The sequence below is a fragment of the Stenella coeruleoalba genome (assembly GCF_951394435.1).
Source record: "Stenella coeruleoalba genome assembly, chromosome: 15".
NCBI classification, from domain to species: domain Eukaryota; kingdom Metazoa; phylum Chordata; class Mammalia; order Artiodactyla; family Delphinidae; genus Stenella; species Stenella coeruleoalba.
In genome coordinates, this window is record NC_137161.1 from 78172988 (window position 1) to 78197726 (window position 24739).

Consider the following 24739-nt stretch of genomic DNA (forward strand, 5'->3'; position numbering starts at 1 on the left):
ACGGAAGGAGAGAATTTGATTTCAGTGACTAGAGAGGTCATCTAGATGCCACCACTGTCCTCCACACAGCAGTCAGAATGCTTAAAAAAATTATGTTTTTAATCATGGTAAAAAATATATAACACTCACTACTCACAAATATATAACACTCATTCAGTACACTCACAACGATGTGTAACCATCACCACTATTGCCAGAACGTTTGCATCATCCCAAACAGAAACTCTGTACCCATTAAATAATCATTCCCCAGGGAATTCCCTGGACGTCCAGCGGTAGGACTCTGTGCTTTCATTGCCGAGGGCCCAGGTTCGATCCCTGGTCAGGGAACTAAGATGCCACAAGTTGTGTGGTGCAGCCAAAAAAAAAAAAAATAGAAAGAAAGAATAATCCTTCCCCACTCTTTCCCCTCCCCTCCTAGCCCCTGGTAACCTCGAATCTCCTTTCTGTCTCTGTGAATTTGCCTGTCCAAACACCTTATAGAAATAGAGCCGTACACTAGTTGCCCTTTTGTGCCTGGCTTCTTTCACTCAGCATGTTTTCAAGGTTCATCCCTGTTGTAGCAGGTATCAGAACTTCATTCCTGTTTGTGGCTACATCATATTCCATTGTATGGATACACTGCATTTTGCTTATCAGTTCATCTGTTGGTGGACTTCGGGTTGTTTCCACCTTTTGGCTATTGTGAATAATGTTGCAATGAACATTGGTACACAAATACCTATTTGAGTCCCTGCTTTCAATTCCCTAGGGTAACGCCTTAGCGTGGAATTGCTAGGTGAAAATGAAAAACTCCTGTGCTTCTCCTCTATTACAACATTCTGCATTTCTGGTCACCAAATGTGTGGGGTTTTTCCCACACCAACCAATTTTCAGACACCAGCTTAGTGGGTCTATAATTTAACTCAATTTTAATGCTATCTACCTGGAGATAGCATCAGATCCCACAGGTTAAGGGCTCAATTCCACAAGACTGACCCCACTTTGGATGCCAATCCTAAATCCAGGTTGTCACCTGAGCTTCTGAAGGGCTGGTGATAAATTAGAGGTTTCCATGACTCCCTTCTTGGGTTCAGTCATTTGCTAGAGTGGCTCACAGAATCAGGTTAACAATTTCCCTACTAGATTTCCAGTTTATTACAAAGGATGTTAAAGGATATGAATGAACAGCCAGATGAAGAGGTACATAGGGCCAGGTCCACAAGGGTACAGAGCACAGGGACTCCTGTCCCAGTGGAGTTTGAGGTGCGCCACCCTCCTGGCACACGGAGGCGTTCTGGTTCATCCACTTGGAAGCTCTCTGAACCCGTACCGTAGGGATTTTTATGAAGGCTTCATTACTTAGGCAAGACTGATTAAATCATTGGCCATTGGTGAGTAATTGAATCTAGCCCCCTTTCCCTCCTCAGAGTTCAGGGGGTGGGGCTGAAAGTTCCAACCCTGTAACTATAAGGCTGATTCACCTGGCAACCAGCCTCCTTCCTTAGGGGCGGTCCAAAAGTCACCGCATTAACATAAACTCAGGTGTGTTTGAAGGGCTTGTTATGAATAACAAAAGACACCTCTGTTGCTCTTATCACTTAGGAAATCCTGACAGTTTTTGGAGTTGGTACCGGGAAAACAGGTGAAGACCAAAATATATATTTATCATATCACAATATCACACTGGTCATATAATTCCATGTTTAACTTTTTGGAAAACTGCCAGATGCTTTCCCACAGAGGCTGCACCATTTCACATTCCCACCAGCAATGCAGGAAGTTTCCAGTTTCTCCACATCCTCTCCAACCCTTGCTATTTTCTGTTTTCTTTTTTATCATAGACATCCTAGTAGGTGGTACCTCATTGTGGGGTTTTTTTGGTTTTTTTTTTTTTTATTTTTGGCCACGCTGTGTGGCATGTGGGATTTTAGTTCCCCGACCAGGGATCGAACCTGTATCCCTTGCACTGGGAGCGCAGAGTCTTAACCACTGGACCGCCAGGGACGTCCCCCTCATCGTGGTTTTGATTTGTATTTCCCTAATGACTAATGATGTTAAGCATCTTTTCATTAATTGATTGGCCATTTGTATATCTTCTTTGGAGAAATATCCACTCAAGTCTTTTGCCCATTTTTTACTTCGGTTGTGTGTGTTTTCGTTCTTTCTTTCTTTTTTTTTTTTTTGCCGTACGTGGGCCTCTCACTGTTGTGGACTCTCCCGTTGCGGAGCACAGGCTCCGGACGCGCAGGCTCAGCGGCCATGGCTCACGGGCCCAGCCACTCCGCAGCATGTGGGATCTTCCCGGACAGGGGCACGAACCCGTGTCCCCTGCATCGGCAGGCGGACTCTAAACCACTGTGCCACCAGGGAAGCCCGTGTGTGTTTTCCGTTGAGTTGTTGGAGTTCTTTACATTCTCCACAGAGCAACCAGAGTGAGTTCTGAAGAAGCATAAATTGGAGCGTGTTGCTCCCATGACTAAATAAAACTCTTTGGCAGTGGCCAGGACACTGCGGATGAAGTCTTGCTTCTCCAGCTGCATCCCATGGTTCTCTCCCCTTCACCCACCACTCGTCACCTCCACAGAAAGAAGTCCACTTCTTCCCCAGTCCCCAACTTAGGGCCCCCATACCCTGCTCCCTCTCTCTGGAGATGTTTGTCTTCCTCCTGTTCTTTGCTTGGCTGACTCCTACTGACCTTTAAAGACTCAATTTCATCCTCGTCTCTTCCCTGGCCGACCCCAGCCTTGGTTCCTACACCTTGTCCATTTCCTTCACAGCTCTGGTCTTGTAGTTACATGTCGGCTGTTGACTTGCTTCTTGTCCATCACAGGCAGGAGGCACGAGGTCTTGGCAAAGATGCTTCATGAGTGTTTGTTTCATCATTAAATAAGCCAATGAACTGTCACTCCAATGGGCTTATGACCTTTCGGGAGGATGCTTTCTGGTCCCTTTCACCTCCTGGTCCCGACAGCCAACTCAAGAGGTTCACAAATCTACTGAAGACACAGCAGGTAACTCCCCCAACCTCTGCAGTCCCTGCCCATTTTCCAGATTCACTTCAAGCCATTCTCTTCATTGGGATCCAGGGAACCAGGTGCTTAGGCCCTGAGGATGTCTGAGGTCTGGAGAGCAGGAAGTCCCTCAGGGGATGAGGCAAGAGTGTGAGCCTCCCAGAGTCCTTAGAAACACCTCCTCTGAAAGGAGGTGGGGGCAGTAGCAAAGCAGAGAGAGAGAGAAGGAAGGAGGCAGAAGCAAAGGGAGCAGAAGCAGCCTGGGGTACTCCCTGGCGGCCCAGTGGTTAGGACTCTGCACTTTCACTGCTGCAGGCATGGGCTCGATCCCTGGTCGGGGAACTAAGATCCTGCAAGCCGAGTGGCATGGCCAAAAAAAAAAAAAAAAAGCAGCCTGCAGCTGCAGGGCTGGCTGACAGCAGAGCAGGGCAAGCTCTTGGAGAAGGAGAAAGGGTCAGAGACCTCCCCCTCCAAAAAATGAGGCTTCAACAAACTACCGAATGGGAGAAAATATATGCAAATCACATAGCTGATAAGGGGTTAATATCCAAGATGTATAATGAACTCACACAACGCAAGAGCAAAAGGCAAACAATGGGCAGAGGAAGTAAGTCAGAAAGGGAAAGACAAATATGATATCACTTATATGTGGCATCTAACAAAACAATGATACAAATGAACTTTTTTACAAAACAGAAACAGACTCTCAGATCTCGAAATCAAACTTATGGTTACCAAAGGGGAAACATGGGGGGAAGTGATAAATTAGGAGATTGGGATTAACATAGACACAGTACTATATGTAAAATAGGCAACTAACAAGGACCTACTGTATAGCAGGGGGAACTCTACTCAATATTCTATAATAACCTATACGGGAAAAGAATCTGAAAAAGAATGGATATATATATATAACTGATTCACTTTGCTGTACACCTGAAACTAACACAACATTGTAAATCAACTATACTCCAGAAAAAAAAAAAAGGGCAGAGGATCTCAATAGACACTTTCCCAAAGAAGAGGTACACATGGCCAATAGGTACATGAAAAGGTGCTCAAAATCACTGATCATCAGGGAAATGCAAATCAAAACCACAATGAGATACCACCTCACACCTGTTAGAACGGCTGTTATCAAAAAGACAACAAATAATAAATGCTGGCAAGGATGTGGAGAAAAGATAACCCTTGTGCACTGTTGGTGGGAATGTAAATTAGCATAGCGACTCTGGAAAACAGTATGGAGGTTCCTAAAAATTAGACATAGAACTACCATATGATCCAGCAATTCCACTTTAGGGTATTTATTGGAAGGAAACAAAAACACTACCTTGAAAAGGTATCTGTACCTCTGTATTCACTACAGCATTATTTGCAATAGCCAAGACATGGGAGCAACCTAAGTGTCCCTGGATGGATGAATGGATAAAGAAGATATAGTCTGGGCTTCCCTGGTGGCGCAGTGGTTGAGAGTCCGCCTGCCGATGCAGGGGACACGGGTTTGTGCCCTGGTCCGGGAAGATCCCACATGCCGCGGAGCGGCTGGGCCCGTGAGCCATGGCTGCTGAGCCTGCGCGTCCGGAGCCTGTGCTCCGCAACGGGAGAGGCCACAACAGTGAGAGGCCCGCGTACCGCAAAAAGAAAAAAAAAAAAAAAAAAAGAAGATGTGGTCTATATATACCCACACAACAGAATATCACTCAGCCACAAAAAAGAATGAAATCTTGCCATTTGTGACAACATGGATGGACTTAGAGGGTATTACACTAAGTGAAGTAAATCAGAGAAAGACAAATACCATATGATTTCACTTATATGTGGAATCTAAAAAACAAAATAACAAATAAAACAACAAAAAACTGGGACTTCCCTGGTGGCACAGTGGTTATGAATCCGCCTGCCAATGCAAGGGACATGGGTTCGAGCCCTGGTCCGAGAAGATCCCACATGCTGCGGAGCAACTAAGCCTGTGCGCTGCAATTACTGAGCCTGTGCTCTAGAGCCCGCGAGCCACAACTACTGAGTCCTTGCAGCTAGAACCCGTGCTCCGCAATAAGAGAGGCCCATGCGCCAAAACGAAGAGTAGCCCCCGCTCGCAGCAACTAGAGAAAGCCCATGCGTAGCAACAAAGACCAACGCAGCCAAAAATAAATTAAAAAAAATAAAAAATCCTTACAGATACAGATAGATTGGTAGTTGGCAGAGGCAGGGAGTGGAGGATGGGTGAAATGGGTGAAGGTGGTCCAAAAGTACAAACTCCCAGTTATAAAATAAATAAGTCATGGGGATGTAATGTACACCATGGTAGGGGGGGAAAATGAAAAAAACGAGAAATGAGACTTCAAGAGGAAGAGCAGATTTCCTGAGCAAGGAAGGCTTGTATCTCAGACTTCAGAGCAGGACGTCTGGAAGGCGACAGAGAAGAAAACGACATTCTTTTTGCTGGGGGATGTTTAGGAGATATTAGGAGCTAGTGTTTCAGGCTGTGTGTTCAATGAGCTCTTTTTTTTTTCAGGGGACAATAGCACATTGTGTGGAGTTTTCTGAGAGCACCTGCTGGGCCGGGACCGCCTGGGGAGGTGGCACAAGACAGGACCTTCCTGCTGGACCGCAGAGCAGGGCGCACCCTTGTGAAGCAAAGGAAAGGGGAAGGGCCAGCCAGGCTGAAAGCCGGGGCAGAGGCGTGGAGGTATGTTAGGCTCTAGAATGTTCTGAGAACAGTAAGGACATGGTTTGGCTGGAGCCCAAGGCACACTGGGAGATACAGAAGGAGTTGCTGGGGGCTGGGCCCCAGATGCCAGAGTGAGGCCGGAGGATTTCCTCCTGGGGCAGTGGGGTCCAGCAGAGCTGCGTGCTGGCAGGGCCGGGTGTGTTCAGAGCTGTGGCTGAGGATGGCTCCTCTCTGTGCCACTTTCTCAGATGCCAGTCCAACATCTGTGAGCCAAGCACTCTGCTACAATTGGGGATTATGACAACACCTCTAATTAACAGTTTTAAAAATATGTGTGCGTATGTGTATGAGTCTGTGTGAGTGTGTATACGTGAGATTGTATGTGTTTGTATTTCTCTAGTCCTTCCAGCTGTGGCCTCCTGTTAATATCCCTTTCCTGTGCACTAAGAGGAGTGTCTTAGCAACTTTTCTGGGCAAGCCTTGAACTGGTACCCATTCTTCCCTCCTCTTTTTTTTAAAAATAAATTTATTTATTTTTGGCTGCGTTGGGTCTTCATTGCTGCATGCAGGTTTTCTCTAGTTGTGGGGAGTGGGGGCTACTCTTCGTTGCGGTGCGTGGGTTTCTCGTTGCGGTGGCTTCTCTTGTTGCGCAGTGCGGGCTCTAGGCGCGTGGGCTTCAGTAGCTGTGGCTCGCGGGCTCTAAAGTGCAGGCTCAGTAGTTGTGGCGCGTGGGCTTAGTTGCTCTGCAGCATGTGGGATCTTCCCGGACTGGGGCACGAACCCGTGTCCCCTGCATTGGCAGACGGATTCTTAACCACTGCGCCACCAGGGAAGACCCCTCTTTTTAAATGTACCTCTGTTCTTCTTCAAACAAGGAGGAAATGAGACAAGAACTCCTCCCAGCTGGAGGTTGCCCACTGCTTTTCCACCCCTTGCCATGTACGCAGAGCGGGGAGGGGCAGCTGCATGCAGGATCTACCTTGGGGCAGCGCTTGGTGGCCTGAATCCTCTAAGTCAGGCAGCCCTAGCTTTGAATCCTGGCTTGGTGCTCAATTTTTCCTAGTTGTGTAACCCTGGATAATAACCCTTGATCTTTTTTGAACCTCAAATTCTTCATCTGTAAGAGGAAGAAAGAATATTTACCTTGCAGGGCTGTGAGGACTAACAGTGCACACAAAAGGTCTTACCTAATGGCTCTGGCATTTTAGACAATTAGTATATAGTGGTTATATTACTATTATCTGCAAAAGTGTAAGCCAGGTGGAGTGTTTTTCGTACCTCTTGTAGCACCTAGTGTTTATCCTGGCTCCCATTTCCTACATCTTAGGTGGACCATTTCAGGGACATTGATGTTGAAACATCAGGCTTCTGGAGTCTAAACGCTTGACCAGAAATCAAACAAGCAGGCTTTAATGGTGGAAAACAGGCAGAGGCACCTGTCCTGGTTCCCCGTAGATGGGAGGGTGATGGGGTGGGGGCAAGGTTACTGGAATCACTAGGAAGGAGGATCTAGGGTTAAAGGAAGGGAATTCCCTGGAGGTCCAGTGGTTTTAGGACTCGGTGCTTTCACTGCTGAGGGCTCGGGTTCGATCCCTGGTCGGGGAACTAAGATCCTGCAAGCTGAGTGGTGCAGCGAAAAAAAAAAAAAAAAATAGAGTTAAGGGAAGGCTCATTTTCTGCCCCCTGTGGAGATGAGTGCAGTAATAACATGGTTTTATTTTATTTTATTATTTATTTATTTATTTATTTATTTTACAGTACGCGGGCCTCTCACTGTTGTGGCCTCTCCCGTCGCGGAGCACAGGCTCCGGACGCGCAGGCTCAGCGGCCATGGCTCACAGGCCCAGCCGCTCCGCGGCATGTGGGATCTTCCCAGACCGGGGCACGAACCCGTGTCCCCTGCATCAGCAGGCGGACTCTCAACCACTGCGCCACCAGGGAAGCCCAACATGGTTTGTTTTTTAAAAGGAGGTGAAATTTAAAAATCATGAGGTGGAGGGTATTTCTGCCTTAGACTGGATGGTTCGGAGAGGCCTCCGTGGAGGGGACATTTCAGTGAAAGGTAAAACAGGAAGGCGCTGCCACGTGAGTTGGGAAGAAGGAGAGGCCTCTTTGAGGAAATGAAAGAAGGACCCCCAACCCCATGTGACAGAAGGGCAGTGCTGGGGAGACGGCCCAGGATATGAGATCAGGGGAGCACGGGGCAGAGGCCAGATCACTCAAAGAGAGTCTTTGGGTTGTTGGGGTCCTGTTTCAATCCACACACGTCAACCTCTACCCCCCTTCCCACTTCTGCGTCCTCCAAACTCGATCAACCAGAAACTCTGACACCAAGAGCTGCCCATCCTGCGACCACCAGCCTCCAGCTCTGCTCCTCCACTGTCTTCGTGCCTCAGTTTCCCCACCAAAAAATCCTTAATACTATTCTTCCTGAAGAGCCACTACATGAGGCTTCAAAGAGGTGCTACCATCCCTCTCCATCTTTTCTCTTCTTTCTCCTTCTCTGCCTGGCCCAGGTGGGAGGGAGCAGACCCTACACCTTGGAGGTCAGCAGCTGAGCCTTAATAAAGCTTTGACTCCTTACTTAAAAAGGTATCTAGAAGGGTTGTTGTGAAGCCCCTGCCAGTAGAGCTCAGGCTCACCCTCCTCCTTTTTTAGCAGAAGGGAAGCAGCTGGGCAGGTGAGGGAGGCTCCCTGCAGGGGAACAGGTGCATGAGAGCTGCTCCCCGCCCCCCTCCGGCCTCACCCTCGCTTTGTCCCTGCTCTGATTATTGCTTTATTACTGTTTTCAGTCAGATATAATTCCAGCATTTTCTATAATCTTGATCTTTTCATTGATACCAGATTTCTATACAAAGATTTGTATATAAAATGATTATGTACCCACCAGAATACATTCCCCAGCAATTAGAACGCCTAAGATGCAGCTCCCAACATGCTTCTGCACGTTCCTCATTTATTACTTTTGAAAGTGTTTTGTGATTTTTTTTTTTTGGGTGCATGTGTTTACAAATCCAATAACAATTCTCATTTAGAGTTGCAAAACACGAAGCCAATTTTGAACCCAGACAGATGGCAGCTAAATGAAGTTTAATTAAAGAATGAGTGCTTTGAATCAAATCACTTTAAAAAGTACAGTACGCTGAGATTCTGGAGAGGTTGCATAAACAGCATCTGGCTCTCTTGCAGAAAGCAGGGGATGCTTGGGAGGACATACTCGGTAAGGCATCCCTCAGCGTATCTGGGGGTGCTGGCTGGGCACACTGGGCAAAGCGAGCAGGCGGGGTGGGGGGTGGAGGGGAGGTGGCCAGCGGCCCCCAAGCACATCCTCCGTACTCAACCCGGACACACCTCCCAAAGCCCGGAGCGCCCGGGACAGGAGGGGAAACGGACACAGGTCACCTCTTGGTTCAAAAGCTTTGACTTGACGGGAGGGGTTCCGCCTTATGCTTTTATGAAATGAAGTCCGGCAACAAGGCGCGAAGGTTTGCTGCACCAACCTACCTATTTGCACACGTCCGAAAGATGACAGATGCAGACACTCTGCAGTCCGCAGCGCTGGTGTTCCGGGGTTCCAGCGCCCTTCCCCGGGGCTCCCCGCCTCTCCGCGCAGTCGGCGGCGGCACCGTCTCGGGCACGCGGAGCCCCGCCCTCCCGGGGCCGGAGCCACTTCCGGCTCTGGCCGCAGATCTGAGCCCGGGGGCGGGGCGACCCTGGTCGGGCTAGACAACCGGGAGGCGCCAGCTGGGGTGCGGGGGCGCCAGGTGGACCCGAGTCCCAGGCCAGCCAGGCCGCGAGGAAGCCGGTGCCAGGCTGCAGCCGCTCACTGCTCTGTGGCTGACGTGGAGAAGAAAGGGGACAGATCGGTGGGATGAGAGGCAGAGGAGGGGGACAAACCGGGAGCGCCAAGAAGTTGGCACTCAGTGCTGCGGGGGAGGGAAAGCAGTGGGGTTTTTTAATCCAGGGAGAGATAGGATGAGATGGGGGAAGGCTGGGTGGCAAGAGAAGGGGGCTTGAAGGCAAGGTGGCAGCTGCAACGATGTCCTTGATCTCCTAGGCAGTTTATGCCTTGCGGGGGGTGGTCAGTAGAGGGGGTCGCCCCTCCCCCTGATCCTGGAGATTACAAGGCCAGCTGGGCCCAGGGCCAGGGGCCTGAGGATGGAGTGGAGAGCCCTGGCAGGTCCTGGGGCCACTGGCATGTGGCAGAAAGAGGACAAGTTTGGGTGGGGCATACCCAGCTCGTGGTTCCGGCTTCTTGCGTCTTTCTAGGAGGAAGCAGAGTCTGGAAGGCTGGGACAGGGCCTTCCCTCCCAGCTCTGGGCACCGGGCTAACCCAGAGGGCTGGCAGAAGCTCCTGAACCGTTTGGATCGTGTACTTAGCTGATTCAGGACTCAGTTCCTCCAAGCTGCAGGCTTCCTGCTGGACCTTGGCTGGACCCCGTGGTCACCCTGACTCCTCTACGCCCCAGCACTTGCATCCAATTGACCTCCAAGTCCTGTTGGCTGCCCTCCCTGTTATTCTCCACCTGGCTCAAACCCTGCCAGCTCTCGCTGGAACAACTACAAGAGCCTCCCACATGGCCTCCAGCTTCTCCCTCCTCTGAAGTTTCCTGGCTGCTGGAAGTGGACCCTTCCAAAATGCAGATCTGGTCTTGGTTCTCCCCTGGTACTCCGTGCTGAGGCTCTCACCACCATACCCCATCACCTTTACCCGGCCCACAAGGTCTTCCACCAGGGCCAGGGAGAACAGGATGCAACGTGCAAGGCTGGGCCAGCAGAACCCAGGCTGCATTTCTGCCCCCGCCCACCTCTCGATCACAGCACCATGTGCAGGCAGCAGCCTGCTGGGAACACACCCGCCTATCCGTCACACTTCCAGCCGCTCTCCTTGAGTCCTCTGCTCCAGCGACTCCTTGTTCCTGGAATTTCCAGGTTCTCAGTCCGGGCCTCCCTGCCTTTGCACGTGCGGCTCTCCCCCCTTTGTGCCACCGTCCTGCGCCAGCCCTCCCCGCTTTGTCCCACCAACTCCTAATGTGCTTCTAGGACCATTTCCTGATTCTGCGCTAGGTAAGGGCGCCCTGCCTTCCCCACCAGGACTGAATGAGCGGCCACTGGGTGCCAGGCCTGGACTACCGCCAGGCCCTTTTGACTTGTCTTTCTGCCTCCGGTCTCATCCTTTCCTTCACCTTTCCACCTGCCACCAAAGAGGTCTTTCTGAGAAGCAGCTGTGACCCATCACTCTGCTTCAGTACCCAGAACTCTGTCAAAAACCCACCCCAGGTGCTGGCTTCGGCAGCACCTACACTAAAATCGGAACGATACAGAGATTAGCATGGCCCCTGGGCAAGGACGACACGCAAATTTGTGAAGCATTCCATATTTTTAAGAGAAAAACAAATACCGTATGCTAACACATATGTATGGAATCTTAAAAAAATTTAAAAAAAATGGTTCTGAAGAACCTAGGGGCAGGACAGGAATAAAGACGCAGACGTAGAGAATGGACTTGAGGACACGGGGAGGGGGAAGGTAAGCTGGGATGAAGTGAGAGAGTGGCATGGACATATATACGCTAGCAAATGTAAAATAGCTAGCTAGTGGGAAGCAGCCGCATTGCACAGGGAGATGAGCTCCGTGCTTTGTGACCACCTAGAGGGGTGGGATAGGGAGGGTGGGAGGGTGGGAGGGAGGGAGGGAGATGCAAGAGGGAAGAGATATGGGGATATATGTATATGTATAGCTGTTCACTTTGTTGTACAGCAGAAACTAACACACCATTGCAAAGCAATTATACTCCAATAAAGATGTTAAAGAAAAACACACACAAAAAAACCCACCCCAGCCCTCCAGGCCCAACCCAAAGCCCCTTCGCCAAGATGCCTTCCCTCCAGCTATGAAGATTCCATACTTGCTGATCATACTTGACTTAAATATATATATATATATATATATATATATATTTATTTATTTATTTATTTATTTGGTTGCATCAGGTCTTAGTTGCAACAGGCAGGCTCCTTAGTTGCAGCTCACTGGCTCCTTTGTTGCGGCATGTGGGCTTCTTAGTTGTGGCATGTGGGACCTAGTTCCTGGACCAGGGGTCAAACCCAGGCCCCCTGCATTGGGAGCTCGGAATCTTAATCGCTGTGCCACCAGGGAAGTCCCCATACTTGACTTTTCTGACTTCACCTGAGTTACTGGGGCAAGGGCAAGACGGCCCCTTTACCACACTGAACGCTCCCTGAGGCCAGGGGGGTCAGCCTAGCACTTTGCCTTCCGTGGTGCCGCATCCTGAGGTCATGTGACCCCAGCAGCAGCCAAATGAGTGAAGTCTGTACCCAGGGCCTCGCGGTCAGGGCCACCGCCTCTGCTTTGGCAAGGACGGAGGGCCCGGGCAGGCCACCTGAGCTGGGTTTCCTGACCTCGTTCCAGTGATAGCTGCAGCCACAAATTCCAAGAGAGAACACGCAACAGGAACAAAGGCAATGGTTTTTTTTTTTTTTTTTTTACTTATTTAAAAAGGCCTTGCCGGCAGGAATATAGTGTAAAAATCATTGGAAAAACTAAAAGGCATCGATACATATCCGAATATACACTTTGTACATAAATTACATTTCCTTTAGTCTTTCTGAGTGAGGTCCTGATTCAGCACTGAGGTCTAGTAATTCAGAGGTCCCGGGAGCTGCACGTTCAGGCCGGCATAGTCCACCATGTACATTGGCCATTGCTAGAAAGAGGGGGACAGAGAGCCCGGGTTAGGACTCCGGGTGACGTGGAGAGCATACCAGAACACTCAGCGCTGCTTTCTGAAGGGCTTCCTCAGATGCTATTTATTTTGAGGCCATGGAATGCCCAGAGACGGGACGTGACCAGTCTAAGGTCACGCAGTTCACCAGTGGCCATGGGGCCTGGGCTGGAGTCTTCTGACCTATTCCCACCTGTGTCCCGGGGGCTAGCCATGTGAGCAGACATGTGGGGAGGGAATTGGGGATTGGCTCAGAACTGCTGGTCACCACCATCAACTCAGCCCCCTCCAGGCCTCAGGCCCCAAAGCAGCTGTCCTGTCTCTCTGGGTGGTGCAAGGGGCTAGGGACCCTCTGTGAGCACCCTGGCAGGAACAGAGGCAAAGCCTGAGCTTCGGGGTTTAGCAGGAAGGGGTCCAAGGATAAACAAATCCTAAAGTCATTTTCAACTGTCTTCCAATATTCTCCCCATTGGGACTCAGGATTTCAAAGCTAATATTTTGAAATCAGAAAGAACCCTCAAGTGTGTGCCCTTAATGAGGTTTTCCTCGTAGGTGGGAGAGAAGAATCCAGCCACATGGCTGAACAGGTGGAGCTTTGGAGGTGGGGTCTCCATCCACCACTGACCAGCCATGAGGCCACAGAGTCATGCGGCCTCTGACCCTGGTTTTCCTTGTCTACGTAACTGCAGGGAACACCTCACAGGGCTGTGGCTCAGAGCATGTGATGTAAGCGCAGAGATTCGTCTAGCATCTGATTGCCCCGGGAACCCAGGAGTCTGCTTGAGGTCCTGCCGAGTGGGGGGTCAGGTCCCTTCCCTCTCCTCGGCCTCAGTTTGCCCATCTGCACAGTGGGGGTGTGAACTCCTTCCCCGGGCGCCTGTGGGCACCTGATGAGAGGGGGGTGGACTGTCTCATGGGTAGGGCAGGCAGATGCGTCTGCAGACTCTACTCAGTGCCCAGCATCTCCCCGCACCCCAGACCCACGCTCCGGAGTAGACGAGCCTGCCCGAGTGCCGGCTGAAAGCCAGAGAGAAGAGCAGTCAGGTCCAGGTCTGTGCAACTTTACCACGAGTGAGATCTGGTTGGTGGATGCCACTGACTCCGGGTTAGAGGAGGAGGAAGACGAGATGGAATTCCCTTCGGAGACCCGCTTTCTCTTGCGCTTGGGGATGCTGCTGTCTTTGGCTGGTAGGAGAAAGGGTTGCTGACGCCAGGTGCCAGGGCCACTGTGTCTTGGCCTCCTGACCCCCCACGGAGAAGGCCTTGCTCTCTGGTTTGAAGTCCCCCTCTCAGCACTCAAGGCTCCCGGCCCACCAGCGGCTGAGGCCCATCTCTCCGGCCTCCTTCCCTAAGCAGCCCCGCGCCCCACTCGCCCACCTTCCTGCTCCCGTTCACCTGTCTGCTTTGCTAACGATAGAGCCTCCTCCCCCGAGTGGGTCTCCCCAGCAGGTTTCCTTATACCCTCCTCAGACCATGTAGCCTGCGGGCTCCCGGCCTCCCCAGAACTCCCAGACTCTGAGCCACACAGACTTAAGTCTTAAGGGGAGTCACTTAGTGGCCAACGAGCCTTCATTCTGTCACAAGTAAAATGTAAGATCCTGCAGGCTTGCTGGGAGAGTCACATGAGCTAATGTGCCTGGTCCCCAGTAAATCGTCAGAAACTGAGAATTGGTATCAGTATTGTTGCTACTGTTACCGCTGATGTGTGACGACCCAGATCTGATTTGCTGTGAATGATGACAGGTCACAGGTACTAGTAGACAGGCAGTGTCCCAATGGAAAGAAACCCTGGTTTAGAGCCAGAAGTCCTAAGTGCAAACTCCACTGCTGCCACCTACTAGCTGTGTGACCCTGGTAAATTGATTAACCTCTCTGAGCCAAAAGGGGACAACTGTGATATGAGACTCAAAGGAGATTATGTGTATGAAAGAGCCTAGTACCAAGCCCAGCACACAGCAGGACTAGCAGGGGTCGTGTTGCCGCTGAATTCAATTCACGTGAATATGTAAGACTTATCAAAAAGATGTGCAGCTGTATATTGGGGAATTCCCTGGTGGTCCAGTGGTTAGGACTCTGCACTTCCACCGCAGGGGACCGGGTTCCATCCCTGGTCGGGGAACTAAGATCCCCGAATTCTCAAGGCCAAAAAAAAAAAAAAAAACAAAAAACGATTTGCTGCTGTGTGATGCACAGGTGGGGACTGGGCTCGACTGAGTGGGTGGACAGGTGACTGACACAGCCCACCAGAAGGGTCTTAATGACACAGCATGAGGGCAGGCTGGGCCCAGGGGGCAATTGTTCATTCAGCTGCTGAAGCAAAACCAGAGCCTGGCATCTGGGATGTGGTGTAAAGACCCCGGGAAACAGGAGGCTCTGGAGGCAGGAGGAGCCCAGGTTGCGAGCCAGGGAGGAGGAGTTTTTGTAGGAGGCTTCACATTGCCAACAAGTCAGAGGCGCTGGCCCAGGGCTGTGGACCTTAAAGATGGCCACGGCGGGGGTGGATGTGAGTGACAGCATCCAGTCTCTGATCATTTGTCCCAAACTCTCCTCCCTGAGGCCTCCATGGAGCCTTCTGCGTGTCTGCCTTTGACTTGGGAGCAGCTCCCAAACCTAGTCACCTCCCTACCATGAGTGCCTAGTGCCGTGCCCGTGGCATCAGCACATGCTAGAAGGAGGTGGCTGCTGGTTGCCTGTGCCACCCCAGGCTGTGGTGTCCCAGGGGAACTGGGACCATCTGGAGTTGGGCCATCTTGGGTCTCAGGCCGGGGTGGGGCCACCTCGCTGAATTCCATCACTGTCCCCGTTAAGCAGCCACGCTGGGGCCTGCAGTCCACGGCGGCCTGTGGTTCAGATGGATGGTCCGGACACCAGGTTCTAGGCGGCCGCCAACTCACTATATGGCCTTGGCAAGTCCCTTCCCCTCCCTGGGCCTCAGTTTCCCAGAGGTACCATGAGAGGTGGGACGAGATGGGTGTTTCTTAATCAGAGGTGCACCTCCCAATCCCCAGGGCTCCATCCTCTCGAGCTCTGTGGCACGCCTGCTTAATCAGAATCCCAGAGTTTCCCAGGTTCTTGCGCCCTGAGAGGTTCCAGAAGACCAGGGTCTGGTGCAGGTGCTGCCCTGCAAATGCAGGCAGAATCTAGGGGGCCCAGCCAGCCTCCGGCAGCGCCCGCCTGCCTCACCCCTGCCGACCCCAGTCACCCCTCCTCCCCTCCCCAGGTGACTTCCGCCATCCTACCTGACGCCCCCTCTTGCTGGTTCCAGCCTGTCCCTCACCCTCTCTAGCAGATCTGACACCCTCTCTAGCTGATCCTCTCTAGCTGATCTGGCCCTCTGTGGCAGGGCCTCTCTGAAGGGTGCCTGCAGGCTTCCTGTCCTTCCAGCACCTGGGGATACTGGCGCTGCAGAGGGAGGTCTCAGGCTCCCTGGGGAGGTACTGGGCAGGGAGACTACACTTCCCTCTATTGCGTGCCACTTGGCCCAGATCTGTCCATAGACTCTGGTCCCTGAGAGGCAGAAGGGTGGGCTTTTTTTTTTTTTTTTTTCCCAGCCACACCACGTGGCTTGTGGGATCTCAGTTCCCTGACCAGGGATTGAACCCGTGCCCCCTGTAGTGGAAGCTCAGAGTCCTAACCACTGGACTGCCAGGGATTTCCCAAGGATGGCCTCTTTAGCCTCTGACTTACCTGGCACCTTGGCATCATTGCAGATTTCTGCAAAAGGCCTGAAAAAGAGAAAGATGAGGTGGCAGTTAGAAAATGAGGGTTCCCCTCCTCCTTCTCACCTGCTCCCTGAGTCTGGGCGACATCTCTCGTGAGATGACATGAGATGAGATGCCGCCACTGCTGGAACATTAGCCAGGTAAGACCCGGATGAAAACGGTCAGCATCCCCGCCCAGAGCAGGCGCGTGATCGCCAGTCTCGGGACCTGGTTTCCTCTAGAGAGCGAGGGTGTCATCTGACCAAGTAATCAAAAGTGTGTGCCTAGATTTATGTAAATGGATATTTGAGACAGTAGTGTATCTTAATATATCTTTTACTTTTTATTTTATTGATTATTTTACTTGCAGTGTTATTATATGAACCACCCCCCACAAATCAGACGTAACCTAAATGTCCATCAGTAGAGGACATTATGGTCCATCTAAACAGTCGTTAAAGGGAGTTATCATGGAAATGGATAATGGTCAAATACACGCAAGATAGCCAGCGAGGAAACAGCAAGTTTTACTTACTGTCTACAGATAAATACTGTTTGATCTCAGTTTCATTTTTCAAAATATATATCTAACAGGCATTAAAAGAGAAGTGGAAACAGCAAGTTTTACTTACTGTCTACAGATAAATACTGTTTGATCTCAGTTTCATTTTTCAAAATATATATCTAACAGGCATTAAAAGAGAAGTGGAAACGTTGAAGGAAAACCCCAGAATGTCTTTGGTGGTTCTCTGTGGAACGTATGCCTACAGGGTGTGGGGTGGGCATTTTCTCCTATTTTCCAGAAGTTACTTCAGGGAGTGGACTGTAGTTGGGAAGGAAGGGAAACCTCTACTTTTCATTTGAGACCCCTCTGAATAATTTGATTTTTTTGACACATGCAAATACTATTTTAATTTTAAAACATGGAGTATAAAATTGAAAAGAAAATATGGGTAGAGGAAAAACTAAGAAAGAAATGCACCATCAGGGACTTCCCTGGTGGTCCAGCGGTTAAGACTCTGTGCTCCTGATGCAAGGGACCCGGGTTCGATCCCTGGTCAAGGAACTAGATCCCACATGCCGCAACTAAAGATCCTGCATGCCGCAACGAAGACCCGGTGCAGCCAATAAATAAATAAATAAATATTATTAAAAAAAAAAAAAGCACCACCAGTGTTAACTCTGAACAGGAGTGTTATGGGTTATCTTCCTCGTTTTTTCTACTTTTTGTATTTTCCCAAGTTTGCTGTGTGTATTGTTTCTAAATCAGAAAATAATCAAATAAACTACAATATTTTTAAAAAAACACTATAAGGATATATAGTAAAATACAGACAGTGGTTGTCTCTGGGGGTACTGAATTACTGTTATTTTCTAAATACAGTAAAATGGGTAAACATGAGGGGAATAGTAAAAAAAAAAAAAAAAAAATCAAATTTAATTAAAATCCAAAAAGTAAACCAACACCCATGAATGCTGAGGCCTGTGTTTCAGTTGAAAGGGGTTGTAATCAGGACATCCGGGGCTACAGACTGAATGCTAGTGTCCCCGAAAAGTTCAAATGTTGAAACCTAATCCCCAATGTGATGGTATTTGTTGGTGGGGTCTTTGGGAGGTGATTAGGTCAGGAGGGTGGAGCCCTCGAGAACAGGATTAGTGCCCTTATTAGAGGCCCCAGATTGCTCCCTTGTCCCTTCCACCATGTGAGGACACAGTGAAAAGAGGGCCATCTGTGAACCAGGAAGAGCCTCACCAGATGCCAAATCTGCTGGCACCTTGATCTTGGACTTCCCAGCCTCCAGAATGGTGAGAAATAAACTTCTTTTGTTTAAGCTACCCGGTCTGTGGTATTTTGTTACAGCAGCCCGAATGGACTAAGCTACCTGGGTCTAGAGCCCAGCTGACCCACTGTGACTTACACTGTCCCTTTCCTCACCAGTTTCCTGATCTTTAAGATGAGAGTGTTAAGCTAGTCCATCTCCTGGATTCTGTGCAAGTGAAAGGTCCCTCTCTCTCCTTTTCTCTCTGTCTCTCTCTCTGACTCCTGGCTGGGCCTGCTTTGGGCGTTCCCCTCCCAGATCCAAGCAGCACCCTCTCCCATGGCCCCCACCACCCTGCCCACCCTGACGCAGGTGCTGGGGGCACTCACTGGAGCTGGTTGATGATGACCATGCGGACGTGCTCCCGGGCCTTCAGGATCTTCTCCAGCCGGTGTATGTCATATGTGTTGGGGTTCCGGAAAGGGATGTCATCGGGCAGGCCTGTGACCTCGACAGCATCTGGGCTGTCCCGAATCAGTTTGTAAGGGACGAGCACAGGCCGGTTCAGGCCCAGGGCCTCACCTAGAGGGCACAGGGAGTCAGGGAAGATGTCCCCTGTCAAAGCCAAGCTCTGTGGGGAACGGCTGGGACCCAGCACAGTCCCACTCGGTAGCCACCGCACCACTGAGAGTTTATAAGTCAACACACACACCACTTTTTTTTTTTATCCAATTAGCAAAACTAAAAATCCAGGAGGGGTGGGGGTGGCAAAGAGTGGGAGCTTGGGATTAGCAAATACAAACTAGTATATACAGGATGAATAAACAACAAGGTCCTACTGTATAGCACAGGGAACTATATTCAATACCCTGTGATAAACCAGAATGGAAAAGAATGTGAAAAAGAATATATATAACTGAGTCACTTTGCTGTATAGCAGAAATAATACAACATTGTAAATCAACTATACTTCAATAAAATTAAAAAAAAAATCCATCAAATTCCCTGGCAGTTCAGTGGTCAGACTCCATGCTACCACTGAAGAGGGCATGGGTTTGATCCCTGGTCAGGGAACTAAGATTCCGCATGCCTCCAGGCTCACCCCCCCCCCCCCCAAAATTCAATATCCAACACTGGCAATGAAACAGGTACTTTCACACATGCCCAGTGCAATGATTTGTTAAGTGTGCACGCCTGGACCTGACAGATGAGGACCTGATGCTGCTAAAAATCCACTCCAATTGTGTTAGAAAACATAACAGTCCTTACTTAGGTATTTGTGGCTGAAATGACGGGATGTCTTAGATTTGTTTCAAAGTACTAAACCTATCAAAGTGTGCCTGTGGAAAGAGATGAACTAAGATTGGCAAAATGTTGGTAAGCACAGAAGCCAGGTTTGAGTTACATGGTGGGTCATTTTGTCATTCTCTCTGCTTTTGTATATGTTTGAAAACTGATTCCAAAATAAAAAGTGAAAAAGACACCACAAACCACCAGCAGAGCTGCTTCCTGTTACTCTCAAAATGAAACCCCAACTCGGAGTCCTGGCCTGCCCACCTCTCCCCACCCCGTCATCAGGACATCTTCCCACTCCAGGCCCTCCTGACTTCTCGCTGCTCCCCAGTCACCGAGCTGTTCCCTCTGCCTGGCAAGCTTCCTTCTAATGTCTGTCCCCTCCTGACATTCAAGTTCTGGCTAAAACATCCCTTCTTCCAAGGAGCTTTCTTTCTTTCTTTTTTTTTCAATTAATTAATTAATTAAGTTTATTTTTGGCTGTGTTGGGTCTTCGTTGCTGAGCGTGGGCTTTCTCTAGTTGTGGCGAGTGGGGGCTACTCTTCGTTGGGGTGCGCGGGCTTCTCATTGCAGTGGCTTCTCTTTTTGCGGAGCATGGGCTCTAGGCACGCGGGCTTCAGTAGTTGTGGCACTCAGGCTCAGTAGTTGTGGCACGCGGGCTCAGGAGTTGTGGCTCACGGGCTCTAGAGCGCAGGCTCAGTAGTTGTGGTGCACAGGCTTAGTTGCTCCGCGGCATGTGGGATCTTCCCGGACCAGGGCTTGAACCCGTGTCCCCTACACTGGCAGGTGGATTCTTAACCACTGCGCCACCAGGGAAGTCCCCAAGGAGCTTTCTGGTTCACCGATCCAGACAGGCCACGGCTACCCTGTCTCACCCTTATCACACTTCTACATTTTCCTGTTTTCCTTTGTTACTCTCTGAAATTCTTTCTTTTTTTTTTAACTGTCTTTCTCTGCTACAATACAAAGTGGAGCCAATACTACTAAATTCATCACGAACAAAATGTATATAGAGCACCTAGTGCAGCCTGGCACCCAGTAATCTAGAAAATGCTCCATCAGCGGTAACCGTATTATCAACTGCACCATCCTGGGCTCCGCCCTGGCACCTGGATGCCTTCTGCACAGGACCTGGCACCTTTCATATATTCCACGGCCAGTTCCCTCCCGACACTGAGCCCCTGGACGGCGGGATCAGATGCCTTCCTCTGGAATCTCAGGGCTGAGTGTGTGTTGGGCAGACAAGCGTCTGCGTGAACAAGCACTTGGCCGTGGGGCACGGCCCCTGCCACACAGCCCAGCCCTAGAGAAACAGAAATGCTGACCATAGCCATCCCTACTGTGTGCATCACAGATCAGGGTTTTTTCCCCTTTCTTGGATGGGGAGAAAGAGGGATCAGCTCCCATCAGTCTCGGACAGGGCAACTATGTCCCCAGGGAGCGGACAGGCCAGCTGGGGGCAACTGGAGGCCAGGCTGGCTGCAGAGGGAGGGGCGCCTCCAAGGAAGGCTGCCCCCCAGGCCCTGCCCTCCCCTGCCACGCACTGACCGTATTTCTCGTTGAAGAGCTCCTTCACCTGCTCCCGGAGGATCACCTTCTCCCCAAGTCTGTTGGCATCATCTTCATCTACAAGAGGAAGATGAGGGGTCATGAGGGTTGGCACGGTCTCGGTCACTGGACCTACTCCTTCTCCCCCATGGCGGCCCAGACCCTCACCTGCTGGCGCAGACTCTCCAGGGCCCGCCCGCTCCCCTGCAGCCTGTTTCTGGCCTCAGCCGTCTGTCTGTATATCCATCCACCCGCCCCACATTCTCTGAACACCTTCCCCCCGTACAGGCCCCATGTCAGGCATGGAGCACCCCGAGGAGAGGGAGGACGTGAGCCTCCTCCCAGGAACTCACAGCCTGGCAAGGGTGGCGCCCAGAAATGCGACGGGGGACACCTCCGAGGAGACGTGGGGCATGAATCGGGGTGCCTACCCCGTCCGTGCAAGTCTGGGGAGGCCCCCTGGGAGAGCAGGATGTTCAAGTGGTCTCTTGGAAGGCAGGTAGGGGTCTGTGATGAGTGGGGTGCGGGTGGGAAAAGACAGCAGGTGTAGGACTGGCCCATGTGTGGGCACTGAAGGGAGAAAGGTCACAATGTGCTGGATGCGGCTAAAGCCCGGGCCGGTGCCGGGGAGGGGGCAGTAATGGGTCCAGCAGTGTGTGCCCGCCTGACTGAGCTGGGCTCTCAGAACTCACCCTGGTTGCCTTGCAGACCAAGAGCCCCAGGCCTGTGACCAGGGAGACAGGCATGCTTTGGGGGTGTAGGGGCTGCACACCCTTCCGGCCTAGCGTCCAGGGCAGCCCTCCACGGGCACTTTCTGCTTGAACCCCGTGCTCCCCTCACTCCTCTCCTTGGCCTAGAAGAGCAGGAGGGGGGGTCAGTGGAGCCCCCCAGGGACAGGGCCGGGCTGGGTGGGAGTGGCTGGCATGGTGAAGGTCCGGGCTGCGGGGCTGGTGCCCTGGGCTGGGGAGGGAGCTGGAGTTCCAGGAAGGGCCCGGGCACCCTCGCACAGTAACCACGGGGCTGGGCCTCTGGGGTGGGGAGCCGGCAGGGAGCCAGGGCCTGGGAGGTGAGGGGCAGAGCAGACAGAATGGGTCTGTGAAGAAAAACAGCTCCTGTGTTAATCTGGAAAATCTCACAGAACTCGGTTCCATTTAGGAAGCCAAGGGCTCTGTGCCACCCAGACTGTCTGCTGCCCCCGCCTGCCCTTCACGCCCCGTCCAGCAGGCCCAGCCCTCTCCCTGCACCAGCGCCAGGGAGGGGCCTCCACTCCCAGTCCAGGGCCGCCCCTCAGGGCAGAGAGCTTCCCGCACTGCCTGGTGCCTCCCCCCCTTCACCTGCTGTCCCTGGTCTGGTCCTGTTCTTGCCAGCGCTCCTGACTCTGGAACCTAGATCTGCTGTATCTCAGAGTTCCTGAATCTCTCTCTTCAGCCACGGCCTACCAGCCACCTGGGTGCCCACGAGACACTGCAAATGTCAGGCATCCCAGATAACACCCTCCCTCCTGCATCCCCATCTTGGGGAGTGATGGCTCCCCTCGGCCACACCCCAAACTCAGCACCCCCTGGAGCCCTCCATCTTCCCATACGCCCCAACATGGCCCTTCCAAATGGTTTTCACGACCCTGGATGTGGCGAGAATCAACCTGACCCTCCTCCAGGTCAGCAGACAACTAGGACCGAACGCTGGGCCCCAGGGCCACTTAAGAGCCTGCAGAGAGGTGGAGGACACTCTCTATCCAGCTAACCCCCTGCCACCAGGGATTGCTCTGGTGGCCGGCATTCTGCACAGGCACGGCAGCACCACACAGGCCAGGGAAAGATCAGCCTGGATCCACCCAACGAGCGCTTGGATGCTCTGCTGGCAGCTTTCCCAGATGCGGTCATGGTCACTGCTCACCACAGCCGAGGACACAAAGGTTCAGAGAGGTTAAGTAACCTGCCCAAGGTCACATAGCCGCTAAGTGCCAGGAATACTCTGTCTGACTCAAAAGTCCTCGTCTTTCACGCTACCATGCACTCTGGGTTTCCTGAAGTCTCAGTTTCCCATCTGTAGAAAGAAGGGTTGATCTTTAAGGTGTTTCGTCTAAATCTCTTGTTCCATCAGCTCATAGTTCCCCGCCTCTGCCTCCTCTCAAGCCCAGGGCAGGGCCGGACTCAGTCGGTACATGACAAAAAGCCTTCTGGATTAACAGACAGCACCTCAAAGCAAACCCACCAGCTCGGGTCCCCGTAGTTGCTGGACATGGCCGTCACCTGTGCACCTCTCTGGGAGCGCAGGACTCACTCACCAACCCCACCTCCCCCTGCAGGCTCCTGCTGCACCACTGCCAGTGGGTGGAGAGAGAGAAAGACAGGGCAGGCCTGGGCTGCACACTGCCCTCGCCTTTTGAGAGGCAACGCCAGGCCTCAAAGGGCCACGCCATGTCACCTCTCAGCATTTCAGCTCACTGTCTTGACACAGTATTCGTCTTGGACAAATATTTCACGAGCACCGTCCCATCTGGATGCAGTGCTGCCCTTGGGCATTGAGCAGAGTACAGAACACAGCCCCAGACGAGGCAGGGGACAGTGGGGAACACTCGGTGACCCACTGGGCTTGACAACTGTCAGTGCATGGCTCGTGGAAACATGGGGTGGGGGTGGGGACGACTCCAACCCAGCCAGGGATCAAGGAGGGCTTCCCAGAGGAGGTGACACCCATGCCACCCAAGGCCCCGTGGGACGCAGATTTATCTGCACGTTGGGGCTGCAGGCATCCCGCGGGTGCTCAACACATGTTAGGGGACATGGAAAATGTCCCCTCCCCTATGTCCTGTCTGATCTGCCGGGGAGAGCACCCCCAAACCAGGCTGCAGCTGACAGGCAGGGGTGACACCACATCACAGGGCAGCCAGCACGAAGAGCACACAGGTCAGTCCCAGGCAGCAAACTGTGGCCGCAGTTAAATGTCAGGAAAGTGGGACCTGAGTTGCCTGAGGGACGCTGGTGGCACCGGGAGGTGTCCTGAATGCCTCTGGAGTGTGGTGGGAGTTTAGGGGCCTTTTTCCGTAATACCAAGAATAATCACAGCTGCTGAGTGGACCAAGCACGTCCCATGTGCAGACTGTCAGGCCCACGACGCACGTTACCACTGGATCCTCCCAGCTCAGTGTCGGGCCTCTGAGAGGATGCCCACGTTTCCCCACAGCTGCTCCTGGCTTCTCCCCGACCTCTTTGTTTTTACTTAATTTGGAGGAAGGGGGTTCCATTTTTCTTAGAGGACTAGTTTTTGAATGAAATAGGCCAGGTTAGCCTCTGGCGGGGGCTGGAGGGGAGAGAGGCGCTGGTCCTCCGTGTACTCAGAGGCAACCCCTCAGGTGGTGAGGGCAAAGGAGTGACGCAGTTGCTGGGAGGCTGAACCTGAACCCCAGGTGAAGAGGCCCTCCCTGTGTTCCTGCTTGAGCCCCAGCCCTCCAGCTCCATGCAGGGGGGAGGGCTGAACACGCTTGTGTCGGGGGGCCTCGGAGGTGCCCAGGACAGAGCTGGGCTCCTGTGACGTGAATCATGGCCACTCTCCTCAGCTGGCCCCTGGCTGAGCCCTGGCGAGCCCCGGTGTGGAGGAGGAAGCCCACACATCCTGCTAGCCTGCACCTCCAGCCAAGTGCGCCTGTTGGCAGGCTGCGGGCGGCTCACAGGACTCCTTCCTGACAGAGCCAGGCTCCTGCCACCACCGTCACACACCCACCGTCTGGAGAGGGGGTGGCCAGGCCTGGGGTCACCAGGGACCTCCCCAAGGATGGCTGCGGGCAGCGGCTGTCCTAGCCTAGGCTGGGGTGGGACGGTCCCGGCAGCCATCACCTCTGAGTCTGGTCTGCTTGTGGGCTAAACTAGGATCAGGAAACATGAGAACATGGGGAGGGGGGTGAGGCACAGTCACTGGGGCCCCGTGGGGCCTCGGCTGTACACCCAGTGGTCTTTCCCGGGCTCTGAGGTGCAGCCCTGTTGCCAGGAGTTAAGACCACACTCTCTGAAGCCTGACTGCCTGGT

At 52.1% G+C, this 24739-nt stretch overlaps 2 protein-coding genes across 6 annotated transcripts in view; both read right to left on the bottom strand.

The window, feature by feature from the left end:
• The window catches only part of GTF2I (general transcription factor IIi), a gene marked incomplete at its 3' end in the record, with an annotated part of 143479 nt that extends 133893 nt beyond the window's left edge, over positions 1-9586 (bottom strand). Inside the window, exon 1 of the mRNA XM_079945346.1 lies at positions 9172-9586. The remainder of the gene's footprint in view (positions 1-9171) is intronic.
• A 2382-nt stretch (positions 9587-11968) lies between these two features.
• Positions 11969-24739, bottom strand: part of GTF2IRD1 (GTF2I repeat domain containing 1) — a 112186-nt gene continuing 99415 nt past the window's right edge. For all 5 annotated transcript variants that reach the window (XM_079899148.1, XM_079899147.1, XM_079899150.1 and 2 more), the window contains 5 exons: positions 20715-20792; positions 18263-18455; positions 16100-16137; positions 13479-13597; positions 11969-12394 (listed from right to left, as the gene is read on the bottom strand). In XM_079899148.1, the coding sequence (XP_079755274.1) occupies positions 12326-12394; positions 13479-13597; positions 16100-16137; positions 18263-18455; positions 20715-20792 (497 nt within the window). In that variant the 3' untranslated portion in view covers positions 11969-12325. The remainder of the gene's footprint in view (positions 12395-13478; positions 13598-16099; positions 16138-18262; positions 18456-20714; positions 20793-24739) is intronic.